The following is an 18303-nucleotide window of genomic DNA, read 5'->3' on the forward strand; positions in this document are numbered from 1 at the left end:
TAATAATAATAATAATAATAATAATAATAATAATAATAATAATAATAATAATAATAATAATAATAATAATAATAATAATAATAATAATAATAATAATAATAATAATAATAATAATAATAATAATAATAATAATAATAATAATAATAATAATAATAATAATAATAATAATAATAATAATAATAACAACAATATGATTGATGGATGTTTGTAGGGTTTTTCTTTTTTGGCGTTTCTTCTCTTTTCTTCTTCCCGTGCTGTTTGTTGCTGCTCTTTGTTCTCCGGTCACCGGCCACCTTTACCGCTGCTGCTGGGTTGGTGTGTGGGTGATACAGGATACGGTTGCTGTGGGTTTTGGGTTCCTTCTCGGTTTCCTTTGTGGCCGTGTTGGTTTTCGTTACGTTGGTTATTGATCACCTCCGTGGTGTATTGGTGGTCAACGTGGCTGCCCATTTGGTTGCTAGTAGCTGCGGGTACATTATTTTTGGAGCTCTTTGCTGCTTGAGTGTTCGTCTGTTAAGTGGTTTCCGCTCAGGTGGTTGTTTGGTGGCTCTATAGTTTTTCTTGCAGGTTGGTGGCGTGCTTTCATGCCCGAGCTTGTGCGGTACCATTGTCCTTTTTCGGGTCTTCATGGGTGTCGGGATGGTTATGGTAATGGCCTTACAAAGGCGACTTAGCGAAGCATTTCTGGTCCGACATTGTCATGACCGTGCGTTGGACCTTACGCGTCGGACTCTTACCGATAGTTTGATTTGTTTATTCCAATCTTTGAGAGTTCTTTGAGACGGATGGGGCTCTGGCTGTGTGGGGTGTGTTTTATGACCCGTATTGTTAGAGCAAGATGTCGGCATAGTCGGGGTGATGTTGTGGAGCATCCGGGGTGTGTTGGTGGCATTTACACCTTCCATATTTATGGTATTCCGAGACCTTTGGCTCCTTCTACTTCGGTTTCTTCTGATGATAGTGTGGAGCTCGTTCAGTGGTCTATATCTTCATTTGCCGGATCGTTTCTTTGTCTTTAGGCCTTCGCACCGTGAAATCTATTCCTCCTAAGTGCCGTCTTGGGTTTGCCCGGGCTTTGAAAGGGGCCTTGGATGCGGTGTTTGATGCCCCCTGTGATCTCTCCCGCTGGGTTCGTTTGCTTGTTCTACCACTTTGTTTGCTCAGGACTTTCGCTCCTCGGAGTAATCATGAGTGTCGGTCTGCTATTCAGCGTCGATGATCGGGAGGAGAGTATTGCAGTGGCTGTACTTGCTTGGGGGACACGGGGGGGGGGGGGGGGGTTTGCGGTTATTCAGGAGTGCTTTGATGAGGGTCCTTCTTCTTTTTCTGTGGACGAGGATCTGGATTTGAGTGAGCTTAACCTCCGCCAATGCCGAGGGAAGGTTTCTGATGGCCATTATACTGCTGCTGTACGGGTGCTTTCTTCCTCTGGGATCGCCCCCTACTCCGATGCCACTCTCGTGGCCTTGCGTGAGAAGCATCCTGTCGCCCCGCCTCCTTCATTGCCTCCTCCTCTGTCTGGGGGATCATCATCCTCGGTTGCCTCTTCGGCGGTGGTCTTGGATATGATTCGGAGCTTCCCTCGTGGTACTTCTTGTGGGAGGGATGGTTTTCGTGCCAAAGACACTTTATGGATTTGTTTGAGTGGCGGCGCTTTGTGGCTATCTCTCGATGATTTGATCGCTTCTATTACTAGGGTGGTTAATATTTTTCTTGAGGGCCGGTGTCCTCTTCCTCTGGGTGAGTACATTGCCGGCGCCCTCTCACACCACTCGTTAAACCGGGTGGTGGAGTTCGTCTATTCTTTGTTGGTACGGTGGAGACGGCTTGTCTCTAAGGTTGGTGCTTCTATGGTTGGTCCGTCTTTATCTTCTTATTTTGATGGGCTTGATTCGGGGTGGGTGTGTCCGGTGGAGGAGAGGCTATCTTGCATGCCTTGAACCGGCTCATTGAGGCTCGGGGGCTCAGTGGGGCTATCTATTCTTTGGTTGATTTCAGAATGCGTTCAACCTTGTTGACCGTTCGACCATGCTTCGGGAGGTCCGTCGTTGCCGGCTCTCTCCCGATGGGTGGAGTTTTGTTATTCCAGCCCGGCCCGCCTTTTTTATGGGGAGCACTTCTTGTGGTCTTGTCGGGGTGTTCGGCGGGGTGATCCGTTGGGGCCTTTGCTTTTCGCGTTGGTTTTGCATCCCTTGGTTTGCAAGATCCGGGACACTTTTGACCTCACTTTGCAGGCATGGTACTTAGATGATGGCACCATTGTGGGTGATACTTTGGAGGTGGGGAAGGTTTTGGACTTGATTAGGTTGGATGGCCCTCGTTTTGGTTTACACCTTAATGTCTCCAAGACGGAGGTCTTTTGGCCTGTTGAGGACCCACGGAGCCGGCTTCCTGGGGTTTTCCCACTTCTATTTCTCGGCCATTGCGTGGTGTTACAGTATTGGGTGGACCTGTCAGTACTTGTCCAGCTTTTAGCAGTGAGATTGTGGCGACGAGAGTAACTAAGACCATTGAGCTAATGGACTTGGTTGCGAGGATTGAGGACCCGCAATGTGAGTTGCTTCTTCTTCGAGCTTGTACTGGTATTTCTAAGCTCTACTTCTCCCTTCGTAATTGCTCCCCTAGTGTTTTTGGGTCTGTCCATCTTCCGTTTGATGCCGCTCTGCGTTCTAGCTTGGAACGTATTGTCACCGCGTCAGGGCCGGGTTTTGGGGATTGGCAGTGGCGCCTTGCTACATTCCCTTTTCATATTGGTGGACTAGGTGTCTATGCGGCGGGAGATGTTTTATTTTATGCTTTTATTGCGTCCCGCTTGCAGTCTGCTGGTTTGCAGGCTAAGCTCCTTGGCCCTTCTGGTGTTGTAGCTGCTGGCCCTGCTTTTGATGATGCCGCGCAGGTGTTTACCGCGATTACAGGTTCTGATATATTAGGTCACCCTAGTGAAATTGCTGCCCCCAAACTTATGAAGAAATTGGCAGATATTTATTTCACGACGGTTGCTGCTGCCTCAGAGTCTGTTTTCTCTTTGACACCGCGCCAGCTTGCTTTATGGCGATCTCGGCAGGTTCTCACTCCTACGATTGGTTACGTGCGGTTCCTATCTCGGGGTTGGGGCGGACTATGAACGGGAGGACTTACCGTAGTGTCTTTGGGGTATCGTGCGGGTGTTCCGTTATTCACGGTATCCGGGCTCTGTCTGCTTGCTCTCGGGTTTTTCGAGGATGTTTTTGGGGACCACGCTGTTTCTTGTACTTGGTACTTGTGGGCGTTAAACATCGGCATAACCTTGTCCAGGGACACTCTTTTCGACATCTGCTATAGATCCGCGGTATTCCGGGGAAGGAGGTTGATATCGGTTTGGTTGATGGGCATGGTGGCTCGCTTCGTCCTGCGGATTTATTGCTTTATTCTTGGGACAGGGGGCGTGATGTGTGCGACGACCGATGGGTTCTTCACCTTTGACTCGACCGGGTTGGTGATTTTTGTCCGGGCCGGGTTGTTCGATCTTTGCTCGGCGAAAGTGTGCTAAGTATGGGGATTTGTGCGCGGTAGCGGGTTATGGTTTCCTACCTTTCTCTTTCTCTTCTCTTGGGAGCCGGGTTCGGATCTTTGTTGCCTTGCTCAAGCGGATCCGAAATTCTCCGTATCTCGGGATGCGGGGGCTCGGTAGCCGCTTACATTTTTACTAGACTTAGCTTCGCTATTGCTAAGGGTGTGGGAGCCCAGATTGTCTCTCGGCTCCCCACCAATTTCATGTAAACCTTTTATTTTTATTTTAATGAAAGCTGCGCGCATCTTATAATAATAATAATAGTAATAATAATAATAATAATAATAATAATAATAATAATAATAATAATAATAATAATAATAATAATAATAATAATAATAATAATAATAATAATAATAATAATAATAATAATAATAATAATAATAATAATAATAATAATAATAATAATAATAATAATAATAATAAAAGAATTATATAAAATATATAAAAATATATAGAAATAGAGTGTGGGGTGAGTAGGTGGTATGTGTTGTCGATATTTGGTTGGTCCGAGTTTAGTAAAGATTCCCAATTGGAATGCGATGGTCTATGTTAGACGGGAATTATTATTATTACTGTCACTATTATTGTCCGACCAAAAATATGTATACATATATTCTTATATAAATTATGCCTTAAGAATATAATTTAATAATACGTATTTTATATAAATGAGCTTTTATATATTACTTTTATAAAAATCGTGTTTGAAATAAAATTAATTAAATTGAATAATTCAAAAATATAAAATAAAGCAATCAAACGGTTTAATCAATTATAATAGTCAAAATGAGAAATTCGCGGGTGTTACACTGTAGCCTGACCAGCAATACACGAAGCATTACTCGGCCGAGTAAGCCATATTCGGCCGAGTAACAGGCTTAGAAAACCGTAGTATTACAGTCTTCTCTCCTTAAAAAGAACTTCGTCCCCGAAGTACACACTATACACAAAACAAAACCAACAACTACAACACAACTCCTCAACAACAACGCGATAACTACTTCAAGTACCTAACAACTTCCACTATAAATGATAGGCTATTGTACACCTATGCAAAGATAATTACCCTAGACACAAATTAATGTAGTAAGATAACCTAACAACTCCCACTATAAATGATAGCCAAGCACCGTCTTTGTGGATCGACCTCCTTACCCTACTACATTCATTACTTTGGTATTGAGATTATAAATATTGTTTGCATATCGAGGAGTACGACAAACCTCGGTATCAACTAGTAATTTGTTCGTACTGAAAAATAATGTAAGCCTTGTATTTCTCTGTATGGGAAAATACGGCGGTAACACTCTGTAATTTCCACTGCTATTAATAAGATATACTATTTTGTACTCCAGTTGTTTACGGGGCGTCTGCCTATGCGCGATATACTTATCCCAATCTTTCTAAGTGACATACACACACTTCTTTGTTGGTGGTTTCTTGTTAAACTCCCTGGTTTCCTTGTTGATCAAGTGCTTCTTAGCAACTTTTACCTTCCATGATCTGAAGGATTTCCCTGCTTTTGTCCTGACATAATTCTCATTCTGTTCGGGGGATAACGTAAGTTGCCTGCATGAGCATATTTGGTTAATTTCAGCTAATAGCACATGTAAAGTATTTAGTTAATTTCATCGTTCAACATTTATTATTGTATATACATATCTTGAGCATCCCTCTCCCCTACACCCCCATGACCGATGTCGTTTCTTCTTCACTTGCTTCCAAAAATAAATTCTCAATCGACTCCTCCTATGACACCATCTTAGGTGACATGAGAAACTTCCTCTATCCTCCTGAGGACTTGCATTGGCTTTGGGACATTCCCTCGCAACCTCGCATCAAAATTTTCCTCTGGCTTTCTTGGTGGGATAAACTCCCACACAACCTCACTCTCTACAAAAGATCGATTATTGCCTCACCCCATTGCACAGCTTGTCTTAACCCTTCTCTAGATGAGTCTACAATCCATATTCTCCGCGACTGCTCCTTTGCCGTCCATGTTTGGAACCATTTCACCGTCCCATCCTCCTTTTTCTCCCTTCCCCTTCAGCCTTGGTTACTCTTTAATTGCACCTCTAGCAATAAATCTTGGGTCACTCTTTTTTCCTTTCTTTTGTGGTGCCTTTGGCTAAGGCGCAACGACCATGTCTTCTCCGGCGCTGCCCCTCCTACTGACTCTAATTGGGTCTCCCTGTCTTCTTCACTTGCTTCCCAGTGGATCTCTGCCCAAACTCCGACCCCTTGCCTCCCGCCTCATAACCTTCCTATTCTGCCCACTAACACGAACACGCACCTGGCCCTCCTGTTACACACACCACCACCAGCCTAGTACTAGCCCTAGTGCTACTAGCACCCCCTCCCATGCTATCTACTTTTACTCGAATCGTTGGGCCCCTCCCCCGCATAATTGGTCCAAGATCAATGTCGATGCGGCCTTCTGTCCCACCTCCTCCCTTGCTTGTCTTGCGTGCGTTTTTCGCTCCTCCCTGGGTGTTTGGAATAAGGGCTGGTTCACTAGAGTTTTACCCCTCAACCCTTTTATTTCCGAGCTTCTTGCGATTAGGGAAGGCCTTGTCTTTGCGGTTAAGAACCTTGGAAACTTTATTATTAGTTCGGATTGCTCTCTTGTCGTCAAAGTTATTTTGGGCAACAAGACTTACACTAATATTATTTTGGAGTGCAGGGAACGATTAAAAGCCTCACATTCCGTGAAACTCACCTTTGAGAAACGGTCCACGAACAAAGTTGTGGATGCGATCTCCAAATTCGCCTTGCGGGACTCGAGCTCTAATAGTGATTCCTTTTGCTGGGACGTTGTACCCCTTTTGTTTTAACACACACACCCCGGCCCGCCTAATTTGTAACTGAACTTGTTCCTCTATTTATTACAATCGTTCATCCGTTCAAAAAAAAAAAAAATTCACTCCACTTTTCACTCAACATCTTGAAACGCGACAACCTGTCTTACAACACAACTCCACTGGCACTATGTTTTCCGATTCGCCATTAGGGATCAATTCAAGGCCCATTACTCTATTTTATGTTGGACTATAAATAATATCTTACAATTAAGTTTTCACATCATCTTTACCATCTTTGAATCAAGTTGTATTTTGAATAATTATCATTTTAATTGAGTTCTATCGTATGGAGAACTAGTTTTATTTCTTAATCCAATCCCAAAAGGTGTAATCTTTTAATTGTAAATACTCTAATCTTTTTATAATTATTTTTATTATTGCTAATCTCTTTGTATTAATTTTGGATTATGGAAATCTTGGTTGATTAAGTTTATTAAGTGTGGTTTCCTTGTTATTAACTGTTACTAAGGAAATTAAGGAGGTTTCCTCCATAATAGGTTAATATTAATTGGAGATTGATTGTGTCAAAGATCAACCATTACAGGTTCAGTGATTGGATTGGGTTAAGTTCTTCCTAAATCTGATACATTTCCATCTTACAAATCGAATACTTGTTGCTTACTCTTGTTTGAACTTGTCACCTTTGAAAACAAATCAAAAACCCAGTTTTTCATAAATGTTTTGTCATTTGTTTACCATTACTCTAATTACATATTTATAAATCATTTGCAATCCCCCTTCCCTTAGGTCCGAGTCTTACTTTCCACTTTACTTTTGAGTGATTAATAGGTACTATAGTAAGGTATTGTTAATTTGACGGTTTTAAATAGCGATTTTAGAGCGCGTCAAGTTCTCATTGTGATTGAGTTCGATTTTTAACTCTTGTGAAGGAAAAAAACCAAACTTTGGAAAGAGATTGTGTAACGGTTTATAGAAAATACTCCTGATCAACACCCAAAAAAGATAATAATAATTTGAGATCGAGCCGTCAAGATAACTCGGGGATCGTGTTATAGATGCAAGACTGTAAGTCTGTAACAAAGGAATATCGAAGATTAATTAGTATTATTCCTCTTTTTACATTTGACTTCTTGTATAGAATTTTCCACAACTTTATGTTTCTAACTAATGCCTCTCAACAATTCCCACTAATTTTGCAGTATATGTGAAAGATACTACTCGTATATGGTGAAAAAGTAGTAAAATGTCAAAGGCAACTGTGAAAAATGTTAATTAGGAGTAACTAACTATAAGAATAAGAACAAAGATAAGTTTACAGTTTACACAATATTATGAGACACCGAGACACTTCTAAGTCCACTTGTTCCTTGATCATTGAATGGCATTGCATCAGTCTTATGGCTCAGATACCCATTTCCTTCTGCATCAAAGCTTGCATGGACACTATACAACACATACACAACAATCGCCAGGCCCGAAAAGAATCCAAATCGAATATAGGACGGTCCATCCAGAGAACCAAGCAAGAAGATATTCAAAAATATTGATAGAGCTGGTATCCAGGGCATAAGAGGAACTCCCCAAAACTCGGGTTTCTTTGCTTGAGGAACTAGGCAATGGAATAACTGTACAAGGGCAATGGCAACTATGGCACATAACATGAGCATGACGTCTTGCAGTTTACCGGGTTTAACATAATGCCATAGTAAAGTGAATATTGTGGAGGTTAGTGAAAAAGAGAGGAGGAATGATAGTGTAAGGCGAGGATTAGTCGTCCCAGGTGTTACATAACGCCGGTAGATTACAGCATTACCGACCATGTAGAAGACGAAAAGAGTACCGATTGATACGAGGTTGAGGAGAATGTCAAGATCAGTGAACAGAGCAATGGTGGCTGTTAAAACTCCTGGAACAAAATGGACTACATATCAGAAGCAACTTAAATTTTATGATCCTACCAGCAAGCAAGCGACCTTATCCGAAACAAATTTGACCGATTTAACACCTAAATTGTTCTTCAACATCCACCAACACTTGAAAATTCTCATGAAGAAAGATTATTCTATTAAACAGTTGGCTCCACTTTCAAAAGATAACTTTGAAATTAACAAATGGGAGTAATGGGATCAAGAAGAATGCTTATTCCAACAACAAAGCAAACAGTCTCACGCAATTTATATTAATAATTAGTACACAATTACTTAAAAAGTAGCAAGAATTTCTGATCTTAAGCAAAGTAGCAACAGTTGATGGAATAGCATGCTACAAATATACTATGATATCCCCTTAATCAATCTCTAGGTTGGTTCTTAGCATCTAGACTTGATACAATTGGAAAGTGTGCAACCTTTCTTAAGATGCAATAAACAATCCATAGAATTATCACTCGTATCCGACCCTTAAAGCCGAGTACAAGTATTCTAGTTCTAATCTCTAAACATTCTTAAACATATATCTCTATCTACCAGGGCATATTTTTAAAATCATACCTATACTTGTACAACAAATACATATATAGTTAAATGAAAGATTTTAAGTTTCGAGTGATTAAATGAGACAGTCTCAAACAAGTACTTTTGTTATAATAAACAACTTGTGTTACCATAATGTTTATCATTCATTAGAAAATTGAAATATGTGTGGTGGAAGCGTCTGAAACTCTTCCTCCTATTTTGAACCTTTTGGGAGTTCATACAGCCATAGTTTAACATCCAAGATGATACAAAAGTGCCTTTTTTTGGCTGAAAATGATGCATAACCTTTATCAAAGATAGCACTTAAGCACTAAAACCAGGCATTCTGGCCAACAATAAATAATGTCTGACGTATCTCCAACAACCTTCCTTTGCCATATGCATAAACTAATTTGCTACAATGAAGAAAGGGGAAAAAAGAGGGGGTGATGGACACGGGTTAGTATCCTCTCCATTTCCTGACCAATGGCCGGGATTTAATCATAGACAAATTCATTCCCTCTCCACTTAGCTTGCTCTCTCTATTCGCTAAGTTAGTTATTGACCTTTAGTTTCTTCTAATGAAATAGAGAGGATCCCAATTCGATGGAGACTACCATAAAGAAGAAAGAAAAAATACGAGAAGCTTTAATTGCTAAAATGTAACATCAAAGTCATATGATCAACAGATTAACACACTTTTTGTACATGGGGATACATTTATACGAAGTATACAATTAATCTCTCAAATTGTAGAAAATTTTGAGTGTGAGCTCTGTGTTTAGCACTAAACGAAAAGGTGATCAAAAAGGATGAAATGTTTGCTAATTGGACAATGAAAACAGAAAACCTTAGTGATGTCTAGTTTTATAGAGTAATCTGGCCAGTTGTTGAATTACACTCAATTTCAATCGATCTCAACCAAGCTTAAGGTGATGATTGATGTCCAATCAATGATCATATACTCCTAACACATACCGTTTAAATGTTGGTGGTCGAAATAAGTCATTTCTAAGGCTAATCGCTACCAGGGGTATCATATTTCTAAGGCCAAAATGAAAGTAATTGAGAGATTTTACAAAAATATTTGAGGGCATATATAAATATAAAAGAATAATACACACACAATTTGCATCTCAAATATTTAAGGAGTTGGCTTTCCGTCCCATCTAAGAACTTTTTGCATTAAATCTTTTGGCAAACCCAAAAAGACACTCCTTAACAAATTAGCTTTAATGTGTAGACAAACACAGTTTGCAAAGCACTACACTATATACTAAAAAAGAAAAAAAAAAGTGGTAGAAAGTGTGATTAAGAAAATAAGTTCCATTGTACAATGTACATGAATAGAGCTGGTTAAAACAAAAAGAAAGAGTTTTATAATATAGACGACTCCCATAAATCACAATAAGCTGCCCAAAAACACTCTCCTTGCCCTAAAAGGTTAACGTCCTTTAGTTACTTTAGCGTTTTATGTTGTAGTTTATTGGTATGGTATAGTGAGCCATACTGCCACAATGTAAAACTCTTTTTTTACAGCCGCCAAAAAAAAAAAGAAAAAAAAAAAAGACTTGGGTGTATACGGAGTACTCCATATTTATCCAAGATGGACTCTTCGTCATGGTACCAAATATGCATTTCAAAGCCACGTTATTTTAAATTTAATTTTAATTCATTTCATTTTAGTTGAGATCAGGATTTTTAAGTATTTAAGTTTTTTTTTTTTTTTTTTTTTTGCTTTGCCACTTTCATTCAGTTTAATCAAATTCATAAATTATGTTTAGTTCAATTCATATCATATTTTATGAATTCAGCCTAGAAAAACAAGACTTAACTATTGATTCAAATCTTAATGTTTGGAGTACACGATGGGTCGATGGAGGACTACCGGAGCCTGTTGACAGCTTACTTGACGGGGGCTTTAGCTTCATGAAGGATCTCCGGGTTAAGGATCTGTGTTATAATGGTGGAGGCTGGAATGAAGGGATGGTTAAGTTGATTTTTAAACAGGATATTGTGGAAAAAATTTTGGCGATCCCACTCATTTCCTCCAGGATTCAAGATGAAGTCTTCTGGCCTTACTCGAATGAAGGGACTTGTACCGTTAAAAGCGGCTACGGAGTGATCTTTGGGGAATATTTTGACAAAAAGGGATCTTTAAAGGACAAAGAAAGGATAAATGAAAAGAAGAAGCGTTTCTGTAAAACCACCCTTTGGAAGCTTCTAGGACCTCAATCTTGGAAGATTCTGTTATGGAAGATCATCTCTGGTTCCCTTCCGGTTGGGAGTGAGTTTGTAAGCGAAACTTTGGATGGGACCATTTCTGCGCCATGTGCAGTACGGGGAATAGGGATTATGAAACCCTGGAGCACCTATTTAGAGATTGTGAAGTCTCCGCGAGAATTTGGTTTGGTTCAACACTAGGCATCATGACGAATCAAAACAATTCTTAGCTATCCTGCATAGTATTTGGACACTGCGCAATAATTCTATATTTAGAGGAGAAGGTTTTATCCCAAAGGTGTTCTTTAATCAATTAGCTAATTTGGCCTCCTTGGTCATGAAGGAACCTAAGAAGGGTGAATGGAACTTAGCGGATTCCAGAATGAGACTCAAGGGTCTCAGGAACTTGACTATGAGGTAAAACGGCTCGAGGAAGGTCAACATTTTTCCCTTATGGGTGCTTTTGGCTCTTGTAACAGGATGAGAGTAATGGTGGATGCAAGCTGGGAGGTCTCTGGTATTGCTGCTTTTGGGTGGGCTGTGTTTGGAGACGTAGGGGATCCGTGTTTTGAGGGGAGAATGAAGGGACGAGCAGAATCACCGCTTCAAGCAGAGGCTATTGGGGTATTAAAGGTACTCGAATGGGCTAAATATCAGGGTATTCTACACTTGGAAGTTTCATCGGAGTGTTTCAGCTTGTTGCAGCAATGGGCAGGAAAGGAAAGCAAGCATCATCACATTAAAGGCATCATGGACGAGATAGCATCTATTTCGGCAAGTTTTCATTGTTTATGTTTTAGTTTCATTCGCAGAAACCTTAACAGAAGAGCTCACGGCCTGGCAAAAAGGGCTATGAGGGAGCATTAAGAATCTTTCTTTCCGCTTGCCCAAAAAAAAAAAAAAAAAAAAAAAAAAAAAACTATGAACCCGACATACAAGTATCAAAAAATAAATACTAGTCTCTCCGTCCTGGTCATTTATTTACCTTTTTTTTGGCACAGACACCCAAGAAAGAGGAGAGGACAATTTATGAATATTCTTATTGAATGACAGGTGTAAAATAGATTATGTAGATGAATTAATGATGAAATACCTAGATATAGAATAGCTAAACAAATCAAACAATTGCACACTACTAGCAACCCAACTCTTAAAGATCTTATTCAAACATAATTACAAAACCTAATAAGTAATGAAAAAGGAAATGGCCGACAATAAGAGAGGCAAGTAAATCATAGAAAGATGACCCACATGCATGTCAATTAGCTGCGGCTTGCTGCTAATCATCACACTATGTATATCTTCCCAGATAGTCCAAAAACCAACACGTAAGCTTGTCTCTTCTAATCCCAAGTGTATGTTACCTTCTCTATCATTTTATTATTCACAACATTTGACACGTGAGCATGACATTACTCACCTTCCCCATTATACTAATACTTCATTTTGCCAAGTGCTACATGACATTCACACAAGTGTGGAATTCCCCATTATACTCCAACCACTTTTTTTTTAAATAAAATAATCTTAAATTATGTCTTGAAATTGATTTAGGAACTTGGGGTATAACAAAGTCCATCTAAACTCGAGCTTGGATGGGCTCCAGCTCTTCTCATAACTTTGAGCGCTTCAGCTTGGGCTCGATTCAAAACCCATCTAACTTACAAATAGAAGCCAAGTTTGATCATGTCGATTCTATGGGTTCGACGAGTCGGCTCAGATTATTTACAGTTCTTATAGAACGTAACTAAACTATAAATAGAAATAAATATAATTAACTACACAAATTGTGGCAATGATGCTGTCAAAAAAAAAATGGGTTATTTCATAACAATAATCCATCCTATTGGTGATATGCAATAATTACTTCATCCTATCAATAATCTCAATTAAATCCAATCTAAGCATTATACCTTCTAATAACGAACCAACTGATATTTTTTATGTTTATGTGTATCAAATAAACTAAGTACTTGATTCATCACTTGAAAATATTACAGATAAACATCATGTCCGAAAACTATCAAATATTCCAACATGAACTTAAAAAAATATCAGTTGATTCGTTATTAGAAGATATGGTGCTTAGGTTGGATTTAATTGGGATTATTGATAGGATGGAATGATTATTGCAGACTACCAATAGGATGGATTATTGTTATGAAATAATGTGGCAATAATGCTTGTGCATCTTAGGTAATGTTTAAGACAATCATATTGACTATATTTAACTGCCCTTAATAAATGCTTGAACTTCAATAATACACTACAGATCATCTTTTCATCATCCTAAATTACTCAAACAGAAATATCATTAATCCGAATGTTATATATACAAATTTCAAAGAAAATGACATTTGAACATACATGAGGGTACATTGTAGAATTTTCAGTTATTTAAGTAGGAATGAAAGTTATGTATAGAGACAATTTCTACAAGTTGACAGGTATCAAGTATCACGATTTATAGTGAATGAAATATAAAATTAAAACACTTTTCAATCGGAAATTCCAAATTGAAATTGTATGATAATTTTGTGTAAAAGTGAACATACTTTATATAAAGTTAAAATCGCAAAAATAAAAGAGCACGTATATAAATAGGGAGTAATTTAGTTGGTAAGATTAAGACTCTATCATTCAACCATGAGTACGATGTTACTGTCTGCAACAAAAAGGGTGCAAGTAAATCACATTGTTGTCCCTGTCGAAATTATAACGCATTTGGAAGGGTCCCACCAACGTAGCACACAACGACCTAACTTAATAAAGAAACAACAAAACCCCACGAAAAAAAACACACACACGCAGCAAAAAGGCAAAAACATGAACTAACTACTAAATTAAAGTGCAAAATCCAAACCAAACCATCTACAATCACGCAATAACCACCAAAAGGAGAACGCCCAACGTTTTTTTTTTTTTTTCTAGATTATTTTTGTTCTTAGCGATACCATCTTGGTTATGAAAATTGGTACTCCGTATCAAGATTTACTAGTTGTGCAATATACGCAAGCTCAGAGACTCATTTATTCGAATCGGGTCAAATTCGTCAGTTCTAATTAAGATTAATAAGTAAGTTACCAAAATAAAGCAAAAAAGGATAGATGACACAAGAATTTGAGTTGTGTATTTATTTATTAAGTAGGGAGATAGTAGGGATATACAAACAAAATTGTTGAAGACGAAAAAAAAAAAAGAAGGATTTGAAAAAGAATAAAGAAAGGGAAAGTCACCGAGAAAAACGGAGGCGTTGACGGGTGTGGATGTCTTAGGGTGGACCCTAGCAAACCAAGCGGGGACAACGTTGGATCGTCCGATGACGCACATGTAACGTGATTGCCCTAACATCGCCACCATCAAAGACGTCAATATTCCAAAACTGGCCCCACCTCCTATCACATTTGACACCCATCTCCATCCTTTTTCTTCCTTAAACGCCCCTGTAAATGGTGCGTCCGGATTTATCTACACCCATTTTCAAACAAAATATCTTAATTATTTATGGTTACATTTTTATAGTTATCATTACCATGATTTCTTTGGATTTTTACTTTTTGTCTATTGGAATACAATTTAGGGATGGCAATGGGTCGGGTCGGCTCGGGTTTTGTGAGATTCAAACCCGATCCACTTACTTATTGGATCACAGATCCATATTCATACCCGATCTATACCCAAAATTTTAAAATCCATACCTGATCCATTATACTTTTTTCAAACTCATACCCGCTCCAAATCCATACTCGATCCACTACATAATCCAAAACCCAATACAAAAACTTGATTTGACTACATAAAAATTTAATCTTATATAAGAAAATTTAAATTTCAAGGTTAATAAAGCTTAAATTTTCAATAATATCCACTTGGATCGGGTTCGGGTATGAATAGATCGGGTTTGGATTTGGTTTGGGTTTTCCAATAGTGGATATGGATATGGGTTTTTAAATAGTGGATCGGGAATGAGTTTTTAAAGAGTGGGTTTGGATTGAATTTTTTCTTTCGGTTTGATTCGGGTTCGGTTCGGTTCGGTTCGGTTTGGATCATAATTACCATCCCTAATACAATCCTTTTGAGATTTGAGATATCCTTCATTACCATGTGATGTGATATTTTATCACTAGGGGATAACATTGGTCTATTCTAAAAATATTAATGTATTGTTACCTTATGAATATTTTGATTACGACAATTAAAATGAAATGAAGATACCGTCCTTTCATGTATAGGGATAACATTTATATGGAGGCGTTATTTCATTTTAAGTTCCATATTTTGAATTAAATTCTTTAAATGTACAATTGGTTGTATATACATACGGTACTACATACGGCAAATACATACCGGGTTTGAAAATTGTCAGGTCAAGTCAAGTCACATGGTGCTATAGTTTTTTTCCTCTTACAGCAAAAAGACATTTAGTGAATTAGCAAAAGCAATTTTGTTTGTTGTGTGATGGATATATTTGTGAAACATCACTTTAATAAATGTAGTACAATACATACAAAGAATAATAAGAAAGTACGTACGGCGTCGTATGGAAGGAGTAAGGACATAGACGTAGCCATCAAGCAGTAAAGCACCGTGACCAAAATAACCGAACCCGACACTCCAATTGGAATATCTTTGACAGGATTCTTGACTTCCTCAGCCATAGTCGATACGGCATCATACCCGATATAACTCAAGTATACCATGGCCGCCCCGTTAAACACACCGCTCAACCCGTAAGGGCAAAACCCACTCGGATTATGATCCGGGTCTGCCGGGTGTGTCAAGTTGTTTGTATCCCCTTTCCAAAATCCAATCACTATTATGAACCCAATGAATATTAAGTGGGCCAATGTCAGCAGCATGTTCACCACCGAACTCTCCCTCGTACTGTATTAACACAAATTCTCATATTAGACGGTCTCACGTGATACACATAATAATAAGAAGTGGTAAAAACTCGGGTTAAATTAGGTACCTGTAGCAAATGACGAGGGTGATGATGAGGATGACGAGGACAGCAATGACATCGATTTCATTAAATCCCTTGGGAAGAGGAGATACTATGAATCTCCACTTGGAAGTTGATATTCCGACGGCGGTCCCAAAATAAGCCGTAAAACTCCGTGCGACCGCGGCATTTGATAGAACATAGTCTAACACTAAATTTGATCCTGTTATGAATGCCGCAAATTCCCCTGTTCCATTGATTGGATTTTTAATTAGTCACGAGTACAATGTATTATCGACTTTTTCTTTTCTACCTTCTTCTTGTAAACCAATTCAATAAATTAGTTTACATTTTAATTAGGTGGTTTAGATAGAAATGAGAAATTACGTAATTACGTTCGAGTTTTAATCAAAGATAAATAAATGACTAAACGGACCGAATGTGACGCGAAGATATGTGAAGGCGCCGCCAGCGACAGGGATATCGACGGCGAACTCGGTATAACAGAAGGCAGAAAGGAGAGCGCAAAGGCCAGCAATGGCGTAAGAGATGATAACGGCAGGGCCGGCGAAAGAGTGAGAGGCTCTACCGGCGGTGACGAACACGCCGGCGCCAACCATTCCGCCAACGCCGAGTCCCACCAGGTCGTACCAACGGAGTGACCGGGTCATGTTAGACCCGGATAGAGCCCGGACATGGGTGAGTTCGTCGTACGAGGTTGATACCGAGACGGCTCGTCTAGCAAGCCGTCTTGGAGTTTGTTTAAGAGCGTGGAAGTATGAGGAGAAACTAGAAAATGATGATGATGATGATGATAGGTGAATGTCATGAGTTTCCATTGTTTTGGTTTGGTAGAAATTTGTGAGAGAATGTATTTAAAGTGGTGGTCTAAGGGAGAGGGAAGCAAGGGAGAAATGGTGTGAGTTTTAATGTAACGGAAGAAGGAAGTTGAAAGGGAAGAAATAGAGCAAGTTATTTACTTTTCGAAAAAAAATTAGTCCTCCGGTCCTCCCCAGGATTATAAATGCGTCCACCTCTAATGAGAAGCTTCATCTTCATTATAAATGCTATAAATGTAAAGGTAAATATAAGAGAATATTAGAAATGAATGCTTCTTATTGACTAAGGTAAATATAAGTGGTCAGGGTTCGATTCCTGACTCTTGCGAATGAAAAAGCTAAACTTGAAAAGGGTCAACCCATTAAATTGCCTTCAGTACCCCGAAGGAGATTGCCCCAGCTGTCGGTAGGGGATACTCCTGGTCAATACCAAAAAAAAAATAGAATGAAATTAAAGGGAGATAAGGTTCACCGTTCACCCCAATTTGATTTGATTTGTTTTTCTTCTTTATTCTAATCTTACTAAATCTATGTAAATTCCAAGTTATGAATTTTTTAAGGGACTTTTTTCTAAAATGGGTGTTAAAGAGAAGTTGATTTAGAAAATTGGGGGGTGGGCGATGAAAGTATTATGTGCTGCCATGTTTATGTAGAATCAGAGTTTTAAAATGAGAAGTGCGAGCAAACCGGAACTAGGTTAGGGTCGGCCTTACAAGCAAACAATCACACTCCTGGTGCTAGTTTTTTTTGGAGTTAACCCAAAGACAAGGACCTATAATATCGTTTTTTTTTCCACTTAAGGATCTCAACTATCAAATTTTACAGTTAAGGGACTCACTCTAACACCGTTACTTTTTCTGTTAAGTGTTAGCAAATTGACTAGAAACCATCTCTACGGAAAGAAAAGTAATTGACTCGAGAAATCAGAGAAAGGTAATTGATTTGTATGGCTGAAAGTTTTCTAAACAATTCTATTACCATTATAAAATTGACTCCCTATAAAATGAAATCAAATCAATAATACAAGTAGTTATTAATACCACCAAGCAAATCAAGCCTTTGAAAAGAATTTTAAAGTGGGTATTTGTATAAGCTAGATGACTGGGATTTGAGAGAAGCTTTGCTATGGATGCGTGGATGTGGATTTTGGACGATACTCAATTACTCGGAAATTGTTGTATGGACAAGCAATTTTATAGTCGCACACCAAATATTCGACGAATTACCGAAATTCATTCGAAACTTGTTTTTAGACTAATTAGCAATACTTGCACATGATAATGCATTAATGCCTATATGAGAAACTTGAGAACCATGTGAATCTTATCAACGAGTACGTGTACATATTCTGCGAAGAATTTAAATGTACATATTCAGATATGAGCCCCCTTCAAACTCCCCATTTTCGCCATTTATGAGCCTACTTTTGTGCTTTCAAATCCTTGAGTTTACTTGATTGTGAGAGAGA

The 18303-nt window shown here is 38.8% G+C and overlaps 1 protein-coding gene across 1 annotated transcript; it reads right to left on the bottom strand.

Moving 5' to 3' along the window:
- Window positions 1-7619: 7619 nt before the first annotated feature.
- LOC141647921 (cationic amino acid transporter 7, chloroplastic) lies at window positions 7620-17018 on the bottom strand. Its single transcript, XM_074456292.1, has 5 exons — window positions 16433-17018; window positions 16024-16243; window positions 15584-15935; window positions 14288-14519; window positions 7620-8281 (listed from the first exon to the last, which is right to left on the bottom strand). The coding sequence occupies exons 1-5, from the start codon at window positions 16833-16835 to the stop codon at window positions 7695-7697; spliced, it is 1794 nt and encodes a 597-aa protein (XP_074312393.1). The 5' UTR covers window positions 16836-17018; the 3' UTR covers window positions 7620-7694.
- Between the last annotated feature and the right edge of the window lie 1285 nt (window positions 17019-18303).

The sequence above is a fragment of the Silene latifolia genome, chromosome 3 (genome assembly GCF_048544455.1).
Source record: "Silene latifolia isolate original U9 population chromosome 3, ASM4854445v1, whole genome shotgun sequence".
Taxonomy (NCBI): Eukaryota; Viridiplantae; Streptophyta; class Magnoliopsida; order Caryophyllales; family Caryophyllaceae; genus Silene; species Silene latifolia.

Excerpts from the sequence above, each read along its gene's own strand:
- LOC141647921 (XM_074456292.1), bottom strand. The coding sequence starts at position 16,835 with ATGGAAACTCATGACATTCACCTATCATCATCATCATCATCATTTTCT. Across the intron at positions 15,936-16,023 it reads ACCCTCGTCATTTGCTACAG|TACGAGGGAGAGTTCGGTGG; the intron begins GTACCTAATTTA and ends GTGTTAATACAG. Across the intron at positions 14,520-15,583 it reads TACTCCTTCCATACGACGCC|ATAAATCCGGACGCACCATT; the intron begins GTACGTACTTTC and ends AAATGGGTGTAG.